This window comes from Bombus flavifrons, chromosome 10 (assembly GCF_040668555.2).
Source record: "Bombus flavifrons isolate JBK064 chromosome 10, iyBomFlav1_principal, whole genome shotgun sequence".
In the NCBI taxonomy this organism is placed as follows: Eukaryota; Metazoa; Arthropoda; class Insecta; order Hymenoptera; family Apidae; genus Bombus; species Bombus flavifrons.
This window is the reverse complement of record NC_138451.1, coordinates 3,175,277-3,188,741: the sequence shown is the minus strand read 5'-3', so window position 1 is coordinate 3,188,741 and position 13,465 is coordinate 3,175,277. Positions and strand designations below refer to the sequence as shown.

General features: G+C 39.7%; 1 protein-coding gene across 3 annotated transcripts in view; it reads left to right on the top strand.

Moving 5' to 3' along the window:
* Ance-3 (angiotensin-converting enzyme Ance-3) overlaps positions 1–12,948 on the top strand; it is a 55,150-nt gene extending 42,202 nt beyond the window's left edge. For all 3 annotated transcript variants that reach the window (XM_069121671.1, XM_069121669.1, XM_069121670.1), the window contains exons 12-13: positions 7,966–8,132; positions 11,510–12,948. In XM_069121671.1, coding sequence (XP_068977772.1) covers positions 7,966–8,132; positions 11,510–11,646 — 304 coding nt within the window. In that variant the 3' untranslated portion in view covers positions 11,647–12,948. The remainder of the gene's footprint in view (positions 1–7,965; positions 8,133–11,509) is intronic.
* Positions 12,949–13,465: the final 517 nt, after the last annotated feature.

The window sequence follows — 13,465 nt, the reverse complement described above, 5'->3', positions numbered from 1 at the left end:
AACGATGCTCGAACTCTTTGTGTCGTAAGCTCTGAACGACGCATTAACCCTGAATAAAATGTCGACTAACTTGAACGACTAGTTTATTTAATTGATTAAAAGACAAACGACGAAATAACATGTAAGAGTTGCGTGAATTCCACATTATCGAGAAACGTTAAGTATTACGTAAACAAGAAAGTTCTATCGTTACTTTTGTGACAGAGAGGAATGACGCAGATATGTAGAAAAGAACGTATAGAAATATAAAAAAACGTAACAGATACGTTACAAAGACGACAGTAAATATAGTAGATCGATTGTAAAAAAGGTTGCAAATAAAACGTCGTTCTAATGCAAGAAAAATTAACAGACACCTAATAAGCTGTAAACTGGAATCATCGAATCTCTCAAGGATTGTATCTTCGAATTTTTGCTGCTTGAAACTAATCAAGTTTCCTTATGATTTTAAGATGATCGTAAAAAGACGTCAGAGAATCTAAATTAGAGAAATAAAAATTTTTTAGCTTCGTGAAAAAATGGCAGAAATAATTGGTATTTGGACGATCTGCTAGACCTTGGCTTGATATATGCTAGTTTGAGATGTTCCTTGCGATACTTTGTCACAGAATGAAAATTATTCACCTTGGATTCGAGGAACTTGAGAATTTGTGAAATTTTATTTCAGCAAATCAACGCCTTCTTCCTTCGAAGCTGTCGTCAGTGTAATCAAATAAAACATTTTGATATTTAGTCTGACCTATAGGAACGTTGTTCTTCTCTTTTTATATCGAAAAGTATCTGCATGAAACACGTATAAAATTGAAATAACATGTTTGCACGTTTAAATTATTTGATTCTGTCGCTTCGCTAATAACGAGTGATATCTTCTGCTTCCATTAAACTGATCAATTCCATCTTTTATAAATTTCTCACTTTCATTATCCAGATACACGAATGTTCGATTATCTATAAGAAAACGAAATTGAATAAAGAAATAATATAATGTACGATAAAAATTGCACGATGTAATAATTAATAATAAAAAAAGATGGAAAGAAGATAATAAAATATGCACTTCTTTTTCTAATTTGTAACCGCTGATCAATTATGCGTTCAAACACTTTCAAACATGGAACATTTATCAAACGGCAACCAATTTCTTGAGCTATCGCGAAGATTTTTGATGAGTGACATGTCAAAAAAAACCACATAAACAGTCAGAGTTAATTGACCATAAATTATCCAGGATTTACAAGAAACTCACGATACATCAATTCCTAAGCGTTTAATGGAAGAATCAAAATTTTCAAGTTCTAGAAGTTTCGATTGTATGTGGAATTTTTACTCGAAAAGTATTCGACATAAAGAAGCTTTGTAAGAAGGTACAATTATTTTCACCTTCTCGGAAGACGTTATCATTTGATATATATAAATGCATAAGTTAAAGATATGCACGTGGTCGAAGTGCGATGAAGTAGAGATACGACTTGTGTCGTCTTATGTTATGTTATATCCAGTTGCAAAGGCAGCGACGATACAAGTTCCACTTGTCAGAGATCTAGCTATTGTAAATTCTAGTTACAGAGGTAACATAATGCATCTGAACGCGTGACAAATAACTCGAGTTAATGTCAGTTTTATTTCAATTTCCAAAGGTCTTCGCGGTAGGGCAAAAGGAAATGAACAAAGCTGTGGTCTTGTAGAGATTTTTGACTTACAGAGGTTCGAGTTATCGAGCTTCGACTGTAATAATTTATCATATCGTCGAGTTTGTTTTATTTTATTATATTATATTTCTTTTATTTTCCAACGCGAGCAATCCTCATCGAAAATCTTTTATTTGCATCTCGTCGCGGATGATCACCGAACGTTCGTCCTGGCGTTATCTGTGTCTGTTACCTCGGACAGATTGAGATTCTTAATAAGAGTAGGAACATGAGGAAACCCCGGATTATTGGCTGAGATTGAAAGGAACGAGCGATACTTTCAAGGTCCGCCGAAGAGACGTAATGGACAATCTTGGAAAGGTCTTCGGATAGAGTTACCCCTTGACGTATATATTGTATAAGCGAGTAGAATATAATACACGTGGGCGTACTAGAGATGGAACATATCGGAAGAGATCTACTATATCGATCTCGTAGCGATCCGATCGCGTCCCTTGACAATCTCTGGTAGGCTGCGTGATCTGGGTCAACGAGAGAGGAACCTTTGTTCAGCTGCGCAACTTCGGTTGCCAATTTGGTATTTGTATCTTGATTCTAAATTCCGCGTTAGCGAATTTCACTCGACACGTGCGACCATCGATTTAACAAAAATTCGCGATTCGATCAGAAAATATTGGACAATTCAGTCACCTGGAAGGAAGGAAGAACGCGGAGAAAATGGAAATTACAGACGTTATTTTTGAAAATTTACTTACTTGGAACGTTCACGAACAAAGTATTTTAAAATTTGAGAGGAAAATATGTAAAGGGATCGGACATGAAGAAGAAGCAAAGAAAGATCAAATGAAACGTCTGGATTAATCATATCGTTTTACTTTCTGATCAAATAAACCTGTGGTTACAAAGGGTTAAACGATGGCACGCGGCGATGCGTAGCTGCTTTCGTTTCTTCCTAAGTAGCGAATGAAGAAATCTCGAGAAACGAGCAATTAAAAACGATACAGCGGTCGGAACGTGCAGCTCGCGGTAATAAATCGTTTCTATCGCTTGGGAGGATCTGCAACTGATTTTCTGCTGCAGTGAAATTATCTGTTTAGGAGGAGCGTAATGCGCGTTCACCGGCCATTGTAAAAACGTTCAATTGCGCAAATAGACAGCTAAGATACTTTTCCGTTTCTAGCGACGATCGTTTCGTCTAGATTCATGAATACTCTACCGTTGCATTCGTGAATTATTTTCGGAATTTAATTTCGTTCGTCGCAGCTGGTGAATCAGTCAACGAAATTCATTAAACTATTCACGCGACGATTGCTCAATTTGGTGTCAAACGACCCGTACTGGCAAATTTTCTCTCGCTACACACGCTTCCAATATTATAGTCATTTTCTCTATTTAATTCGTGCAACCGATAATTAATTTTTTTTATCGAAAGGAAAACGTCTGATAATAGAACGTTTCACGAGCGGAAAAACAGTTATCTTTCGCAAAACGGACGCTGGCGCCGCGTCCGGGCGATCGATAGATCAAAATCAGCCGAGTAACCGTCCAAAGGCCCGACTTCCTGTAATCGAAGGACGATCTCCGGCTCTCGCGTTTGTAGACGCTGTTACGAAACCGATTGCGCCGCGTAAAAACGCGCGTGTGTCGCGTACACGCAGTTACATGAAGAAACTCGGCTTGTTACGCGTTGCACTTCCGTTTTACAAGCCGTGTAACTTTACTCTCGACCGAGAGACAACCAAAATGAAAGACGCAGGAAGGAAAAGCAGGAGAAGTAAGAAGAAGGAAGCGATATATTTGAGGGAAAAGATTTCTCGATGTAACCGTCACTTCCTGAAAGTTATTCTTCACGATTGGCAAATATTTCTCTCCTTTCCCATTTTTATATTTTTTTTTCTAGTTTAATATCACATTATCCAGAGAATTAATAGCGACACTGTGGGAAGATGTGCTATATGAGAAGTATCGGTAGCATAATTAGCATAACAGGTATTAATTTATCGAATAATTTGTTTTTCCCGATAAACATCAGCAAATAGTATATTTTGTTGCTTGTCGAAATATGTTTGAGAGAGTGTATTAATTTCTATTTTCCACGGAGTATACTTATATAGAAATGTTGTTTCTCCTTTTCCTCTATTTTTGAGCATCGCTCGAGTAATCGATTAGGAGTATACCAGTTTTTCACAGACTACGACAACCGAATCGTACAGAACGAGGAAATTGGTCTTTGTTTTCATGCAAGATGAATCTTAGTGGGACAGGTATTTTGAACTTTAAACGATCTCATCGAAATAACCATCTTGCCGTTACGTAGGATGCACTTAATGGCACATTGATTCTTACTCTGTGTTTACAAGCACTTAAAAACGATCGCGACAGCTATAATTACCGATCAACGGATAAAAAATTGTAGTCTACATAAGCGAACGGAAAACAGTAACCGCACAATTTGAAAATCGCGGATAATTTATACGTAAACACGTGTATTGGAGAATGTGTTATAAAACGTGCCTCGAAATCGCAATTACATTTTCGATTATTGAAATTCAAGGATTACAGACGATACGATCTCTACTGCACTTTGTACGATTGACCAATTCGTCCAAGTTGCATAAGCTTGTGGTGTACTCGATGTACAGTTTATGAATCTGATTGAGTAGAAATCGATTAAAATTCATGGAAATGGATAGCCCGGCCTTGGGGCCGGTGAATCGATTAATTTTCGCGTTTCAAAAGCAACCTACGTCGGATCAATCCTTTGTTTGTGGGATCGAGTCACACTCGTGGCACAAATTTCGTTTAAATATCTACCGATTCGATCCAATGCAAACATTAATTTTGCTCTTAAAATACGCTTTTAATACGCTTTTAAATAACTAACCTTCTCCTCTGTGAAACGAACATAATAACTTATACTAAATAATAATCTCATACTTAGTAGATCAAATCAGAGATATTTGATATAGAAATTAAAGAGTAATAAAATTAAGAATATTAGCTTCTCTTGCAAATAGAGAGGTTAATCTGACAAATTATTGAAACATCGATGGTTCTGATCACCTTTATGTTGAAAAAACGGTCAGTCGTACGTATGAAAGTATTAAGCAATCGGTCGTAGCGTTCACGAGAAAAATCGCGGCATTTTCCGATAATAATGGAAACAATTGCCACGAACTGTTTCGACCGCACTCGGTCAAGTGTTGGCGCACTCGATACCCCATTGTGGGCCTGTCAAGGTCTCTATCAGGCAACGAGCAAATAACAGCGGTCGCCTATCGTGCAAAACCGATAACCTCTTTAGTCAAATGACACGCGTTTCCCACACCGGTGTCAAAGATCACCTTAAAACGCAGAACCACGGTAGTACACTCGTGACTCGATTCTACCGTGCAAAAGAGACTGGAAATTATTCGACACGGTTTGCGTGTGGAACCGCACGAATCCGCGATAACTCGCAAGATAATGGAGCTACCGAGAGTCCGATGTCAAATTGGAGAAAAACGGAGAAGCGTCGCTTGATCAAGATTTAAAAGAAAAATGAAGGATTCGAAGGATCTCTATAATAACATAGCTGCGAAGATTCTTGACGCGGAAAGACTTCCAAGTTTAGCAATATTTTGCAAAGTTCCTCTTTTCTTCCAAATCATACCGTAATTTGTTGTTTACGCTTTATTTGCGCATAAATTTTCTCAGAGGAGTATGACGTGCATGTGATCGGTGGGAGTAGGACAAGACGTTAAATACGCGGAATCGAGCAACCAGCATCCCGCGTTGTGAAATATCATCGGCTGGTGCAGGAAAGTGGCGATTTCGCTGACACCGGAAATTGTGAGACCGATATAAATTGCAACGAGGGCATACCGAAATATTTTTGCTCGTCCGGTCGATTCCCACGAGAGGCGTGGCCCGTTCTCGAAGGAACCGGAAGCGGGCTGCACCGTGGCCTGCATCCAAATGACTTTTCAAAAAGTCGTTATATCATGCCGCTCGATGTCGACTACGAACACTTTTCACTTTCGTGAAATCGACCCTCTGCTTTCTTATGCTTCTCCGACGTTCACTTCAACGAAATGTCTCGTGTCTTTGTTTATTTAATACGCAGAATGACGTGTTTATCCATCAAGATGCAACAGCAACGAAGAATTTCTCTACTTTATTAAATTGATTTAACGAAATCAATTTAGAAAGCAGGAATGTTTTTAAACTACCTAATCGGTTTCGCGATATAAAAGATCGAGCGAACGACCGGAACTATTAAGAAAATGAAATAATAGTAATACTAATAACAGCCAAAATTTACAACCTGGTAAAATTACCTTTATCAAGATTTCAATTTACATTTAAATTAAAATTCACTGTATCTCGTTTTCCGTGTTAGTTATACTTTCTTAATTCCATTGGTTTGCGGTACGGACACCTGAAACTCGAAGTTGGTAACGTGTAAACAAATTTTCAAAAGTCTATGGCCACTGGTTACCGCGATTCGTCCACGAGAATCCTCGATACTCGGACACCCTGTTACGCAAGATTCGCGAATGTTCCTCGTCAAAATGTCTCATATCGACGATTCTTCGTAGAAACTTCACCGTCATAAAAGAACATATTCCCATGAAGGATTGAGTTCTCTTTACGTAATGCGCTGTCGTATCGGAATAACCAGGATTACGCGTGACTTCTAGTATCGTTTGTCTTGAAATCGATGTTCGGCAAAAGGAAACAGGAAAACAGGAGGAAAGAACGCGACGCAATCACGATTGCGTACAGATGTATATAAGATGTAAAAGAAGCTCGAATAACAAAGAAACTCTTCAAATCGCGTAACGAGGCTGGTTGACTGATTTTTCTTAGCGTGCCATTTACAACGAAATATTTAAGTTGCAACTTTTCGCTAGTTTATGACCAACGTCGCGAGAAAGGAACGAATGATTTCATCGATCGATACCTCGTAACGAATTTCTTCGTTACGCTACTTCCAGGTCATTGTATTTAAATGACCGTCTCACTGACACATCGTGTCTCACAGGATTGTTTTTTTCGATTCATAATGATCGTTCTCGATCGGATATCGTGTCGACGACCTCTCAGCGACGTTCACTCGCGATCGATTCAATGCGAAGGATAGTTTCTTCCGCGATTATATATCGTTCACAAATTTCAATGAAAGCGGTCAAAATTGTAATTGTATCTAGTTTCTGCGACTTCTTTATATTCCTTTGTTAATCCTCGAAATTAGGATTGAAGAGAAAATTCCCTAGGAAGAAAACTATTTGCCAGAAATGATACGAGCGGCGAAAGAAGATCATCGTTGTTTGAAAATCACTGTAGTGTTTAAAAATATAACCAAGGAAAATTTTTATAAATAAAGGTTCCTTAGTCTTGAAGCAGAATAATTATGGAATCTGATTGGAATGGAACTATTACGAATCTGGAATTCAAGTCTCTGACAGAATACTTAACACGCGAAGTGTTCAAACGTTTAATGCGTTGAAAATGACATAAAGCTCCTACGATGACGAAGACGATGATTATACCAATGACCACAAACCACCGTGTTCAGGTAGGAGTAGCTACTTAGCTGAGATCAACCATGCATTATCGTCGAAGGGAACGGCACTATTTCTCGAAACTATTACGGTCACGTCACGATCGATTTCGTTAAAATCACGAGCTCAATCAACGTGCAAATTAGCGCTGGAAAGGACAACTGGTTATAAGCGTCTATGATGGATTACGCGTCAAGCAAGCACGTAAAGGGAAAGAATTTCTGAACGCCATAAAACGCATCTTACGTAGCTACTGACATTCGATTTTGTCGACTCGCGAAGGTTTCTCTCCACTGCCCTGCAAGCTCTTACGGAGCAGAATTAATTTCACCTCGTAACTCATGCATGTGGCTGAATGTTGTGACACACCCGCCGTAAATTACGAGCGTCGTTCGAACACGCTCGAACGTGTTTCAAGCACGCCAAGTTGCCAAAGATAGGCTAATTAGTGGCGCGGCGCGGGACGTTGGAAGAAAAGGCTCGTTACGCGTCTTTATTTTTCTCTCGTTCCAATTCTCCCCGTGAATTTTCCTCGCCGAAGGGTTTTTCATTGTTGCGCCGTTCCGCAAGTTGTCGCAATCGTTTCGTCGAGAAAGCGCCGCCGGTGATCTCGTTAAAGCCTAACAACGCACGAATTACGAGCTTCGCTCACGGTAATTTCAATGGCCGATGCTTTCTGCCTGCGCGTTGCGTTGCGATCCTTCGTCCACGATTTTCCCGCGTTCCGCTCCACGGAAAACTGAAACCTTTGTCTCGTTCTGTTATTGCAGGAAAATTATGGAGAGAGGCTCGTCGGTACCGTGGCAAGAGACGCTTCGAGAAGCTATAGGGGACGACAAATTGGACGCGTCTGCGCTCAGAGAGTACTTCAGGCCTCTCGAAGACTGGCTGAGAACGGAAAACCTGAGAACCGGGGACATCGTCGGCTGGTCTTACGGTAAGAAACTCACCTGTCGTTGCTCTGCGCTATATCCACGGTATAGATTGTTCGTAAGTGATACATTTGTTCTATCGTTAATTGATTATTTTAAGAGGCAAATCGAACAACTTCGCTTTACACGAACCAACCTGATACCTAACATTCCTTTGAAATCCCAATTTTGACTCACGGCCATTCACGTGACACAGCCAATCCACTTACTACGTTTCGAATTCCGTGAGATGCCTTCATTTTTCCTCGGCTACTACACCAACCAACCCTTTCACCAATTTATTTCGATCCACCATTCGCGCATCATAACCGTCATACTTCGCAGCGTCGAATCGTATAAACTAATTGCAGAACCCATTGGATGATCAAACGATTGGATTTCAATGCAGGAAATAGTTACACGTTACGTAATAGAATCAGAAGTAGAAGTAGATTAGACAGAGCCGATATTTGGTAAACGAAACGAGGCTAAATCAATTTAGACGTTAATTAGCGAACCAAGCGATAAAAATAATTAATCAGAAGCAATATCGAATTACGCGCTTCGATTTTATTACATCTCTAGTCTAGATATTATCGATTAAATTCGTAAGCAATTATACTTCAGGTAATCAGAGTTTCACTGTATTTGCTCCGTACGTGAATTTTATTCTTGCATCCTGGCCCAACGTGAACAGGTCAGAAACAAGGATCCGATTCACGCGACGAGACACGATCGACACAGCGTACGCTAGCGCGCCTTTCATCGTAACTTGTTACAAATTATGCAATTTCCTACCGTAACAGATTGAAGGTTGCAGTTCCCACGTGCCAGTTACCGTCGGGGAGCGCTACAAATATTCATCGTGTGACGACATTCGACTGAATTACGATCCAGCGCGCGGCGAAATTATTAGGATTGCCACGTTACATCTTCCCGAGCTGGAGCTCTTGCCAAATTCACAAACGACGTTACGTAGCACACGTGTAATCGCTCCTATGCTCGAGCATAGAGAAATAACAGAAAAAGGAAAGGAAAAGCTAGCTGAGATACTTTCGATAATGGATGGTAATTAATTATCTGGATGATTATCTAACGAGGATCGTAACACGCTGACCGACGGTCGTTCTTCTGGCTGATCATAGCGACCATTAAACCGTGAAAGCATCTGGAACGCTATTTATTCTTCTGTCGTTTCCTTATTTTAATTGCTTGAACGTCCATAATATCGATGTACTATACAAAAATGTTTTACTTTCATACGGAACTGTATTAGATCTTTGATGGACCGTCGTAAAGACGTCGTCCCTGAAATTTGCATACAGGAAACGTCACAATTGTTTTCACGTTAAACGTAGAGCTGGGTCCGATCAGACCACGGATCGCCAAGTTCTCTCTCTCCGTGGGACTGGTGGATTGCGAAATCGGAATAGAACGAGGAAAGAACGCGAGCATGGACCGTAAGAAAATAGCTTATGCCATTGGAGGAGAAAGAGACGTTGAATCGCGAGAGACGTTCGACGATTCTACTCTCGTTTCCATTGCACGTTGCACATCGTAACCCGTCGATTTGCCTCGCGAACACGCGTGTAACACGGTTTCTTAGGCCATTAAGATCGAAGCTGTGAAATAGCGCGTAAAAATTGAGAAAACGTATGATCGAAAAATGTAAATATTGTAACTTTTATATCGTCTTACCAAAGTAATAAGATCGTTACAACGATTACGACATAATCGTAAATGGCCACCACTATTACAACAACATTAACGAAGACGAAAAGGAAAGAACATAAGTAATTTGAAAATTCGACGAACTATCAATCAGTCGAATACGTATTTCGCAGCCCGTTCACTCTTTCGACATATTCAGGAGATTTATATCTTGCAACCCAAAAATTAGTCCAACTACCTCAGCCACCAACTGACGTCGCAATTAACAAATCGATACACAAGCCATTCAGGAACCACGTTGATCAATTCCATACATCGTACGGTAGAAAAAGATTATGACGTTTGATCAATTGTTCCATGCTAAATAATACAAGCCGAATAAAAAGAAGGAAGATTGTGGCAGGTTCGGCGACACACAGAAGGAAAAATGAGTCGCTTTCTGAGAAGCGATCGCGATGGAAAGCGCAGATGTACGTGACTCGTGCGTTACGAGGAGAAAGAACGCCGGTTGTATAATTTCTCTGTCGATCGCCATACCGCCGTTACCGTTCCTCTTTCCTTCTTTTACTCTCTGCCTCTCGATTTCCTTTAAAAACGGGCGCCTTTAATCACCCTTTCGATACCGTACGCTGCTTTTACGACGTCTCGATGGAGAAAGCATTTCGTGTCGTGCTTTTTCGCCGCCCCCCTTCTTTTTCTCGACGATCGTAGTCGCGGTAATTGACTATTTAGACGCAGGCAATGGAATATTAAATTTAGGATTTTTGCAAAAACAAACGAGTTATCGCGATATAAAGCTAGCCTAGCTAATTGGCTAAGTGGTTAAGCTGGTACACAAGTTACGCGTCGATACGCGTAAAGAGAGATCGTGGCGTGATGATCGCGTAATTTCAAGTACCGATGACTTGCAGCTTGAAGAAAAAGGTGTTTTATGGCGACCGAGACACGTCACCGGTTGAAAGGGAAAACGATTCCTGTTCTAGTTGCTCGATCGACAAGATGGCCTTTTTGCTACTATTGATCTTGATTATGGAATTTTAGAACGGTACGTTTACAGAGCCCTGCAGTCGTAAACGATCTATCGATCTTTTCGAGACACGTTCTCCCTACGCTTTACGAGCTTCACGATTCGTAAAGAACCAAATGATTATCAAATCGCGATATATTTTTTTCTATCTCCTACTTATATATACACAGTCATTAGATTTTGAAAGGTTCATGATATGATCAACTTTTGCGGTTATTTCTTGTTGCTCAGAACAAAGAAACAATTGGTCGTACGGATAATTTTGATCGAATCAGATGATCTCGAAATTAAATTAACACATTGGGGTTAGTGCAAAGTTATATTATTGCTTGAAAGACAATTTTCATTCGACAATTCAAATTATCGATCAAATTGTAGAAGATTTTTTATAGTATCGCGATAAAGTGCATTGCCTATATCGAAAATTAAAAAATCGAACGAAGGTCGTTTTCGTTACGAGTTCTCAATTCAAACAACTTCCATTGCTTCTACCTATCTCTTCCGATCCTTTTATTACCTTATTTCCCGATCCCTGCTATTTACACCAAATCACATCGACCAGTAATTCCTCCCACGAAACAGATAGCTATCACCGTAAAGTCATTCATCGACCGTAATAACAGTAACCGTATCGTAAATCGTATTGAAATAGTAATACCACTGTACATTTCACGATAGCCTAACCATGGATTACTACAATTGCAGACGGAGATTACTGCAAGCGCAGCATCGAGACTGCTGGTCTGCAGGTCTACGGAAGCGGATTCTACAACGAAGCCACAAGAATGCGTGTGACGACAATTTTACCAGCGATTTTCTTAACAATTTCGATACTTCGTTAATAAAGAAGAAATTTAGTGGAACAGCGAGTCAGATGTTCAAGCATTCTTTAGGATATTTTTTAGCAGAGACGATCAATGCTTCTCGATCTGTCAAGCAATCGAAAACCAAACAAATGACCAAAATGTTTCTAGATGATTGTTTTCGTATGATAGTATAAAGCATATGCTCGATCGAGAACGAGCGTTTTTTACATAAAATAAGACGCTTCGAATTGGAAACGTCGCGTGTATCCAGTAATTATTGTTATTGTTGTAAGTATTCACTACTAATTTAACAGCGATCCGCAACATGGCAATGGTACGCGCGTGCAATTAAGCTCGCGTGCGAGCAGCACTCGTGTGAGCGCATAAATCGTTTCAGCATGTCGAGGGCCACTCTCGTGTCGCGTACCTTGAAACGTCTCGGCCCCGACGTTTAATAAAGACAAAGAGATTTACGTCCTCCATCGTTAAACGGTGCCAGCGCGCTTTCCAGACAGACACGAGTCGTGCTTTTCTTCTCTAGAACTTCAGCTTAGTCGTAGACCCACCACGATAGTGGCCGCGATCAATTCGTAAAATATCGTTTGAAATTTTATAAACTCGCAATGATACATTCTTGGCAATTTCTTACAATCTCTTAGAAAGTATGAACTTGCTTTTTCCTCTGTATTGGACATCTTTTTTCATATTCGCTGGAAACTTTAACAAAACGTCGATCAATGAAATTATCGTTCAATAGAAAATTTAGAAACGAACGCTTGGACTTTATTCAAAGATCATTTTGGTATAGATAATCAAGATTCTACCATACTTTTCATTTTGGCTTTTTCGATGCATATTTTACGCCCCAGTTATCGGTAATTCTAATATTAACTCGACTATACCCAGTTGTAGATATATGTACCTACGTATATAAATCGTTCACAGTTTTGTAGATCGTGGAATATCGTGAGAAACAGAATTAACGAAAAAATAAGCTCGTTTCGTAATTGCCTTCGCGACACGGTTCGTAAGCCACGTCTCAGACAATTCCACAATCGTGTATCGTAATTGGAAGATATTTCGATCGCAAATGGGAACGAGCTCGGCCCGTAACGATCGTACGAATTATATCGTTCGCTCGGTATCTTTGCAATTTTCATGAGGAGAAAATCAATATTCCGTAGTATTATTGGTATATGCATTTTGTACCATTAAACGTCAACCGTACCGTTAGAGCGAATTATTTTTACCATAATATATTCTCGTAGGAGAAACTGGAACGTGTAAACACGGAAATCGAAATGAACGAAGATTGAAATAAATTTTTAGCGCCAAGTATTTCCAGGTCTGTAGCGATAATTAGGCTGCAGACTTTACACCTTTATGGGTGATTTAAACACGCAAAAATCTTTAATAGATAATTTGAACACGTATAAACGATTATTGATATGCATTAATAAATAGAAATTAATTAATTAATTAATTAATAGCAGTCTAGTAACGATGATAGTAATAACGTGATAATGGCAATGCCGCGTTTGAAATTCAAGATTTCAAACCACAAAGAAGATACTTTTTTTTATTGTTCACCAGTCCACAAAGAGAGCCTGCTGTCCGCAACCCATTATTCCCGACTTTCGTGGCTCTCACAGGAGTAGAAACGAGCTTCGACCATCGAATAAAAACCGTTTGACGGCGAAGAACCGAAATTGGTTTCTCGGGTTACGTAATTAAAGGATCGCATGTCCATTCGCTGTATCGCGGATAATCGCGTTATTACGAAACCCATAAAAATTGTAATTCCATGGGGCACGTCTTTGTTTAACGAATCCCTTTGTTTCAGTCTCCGAGTAGA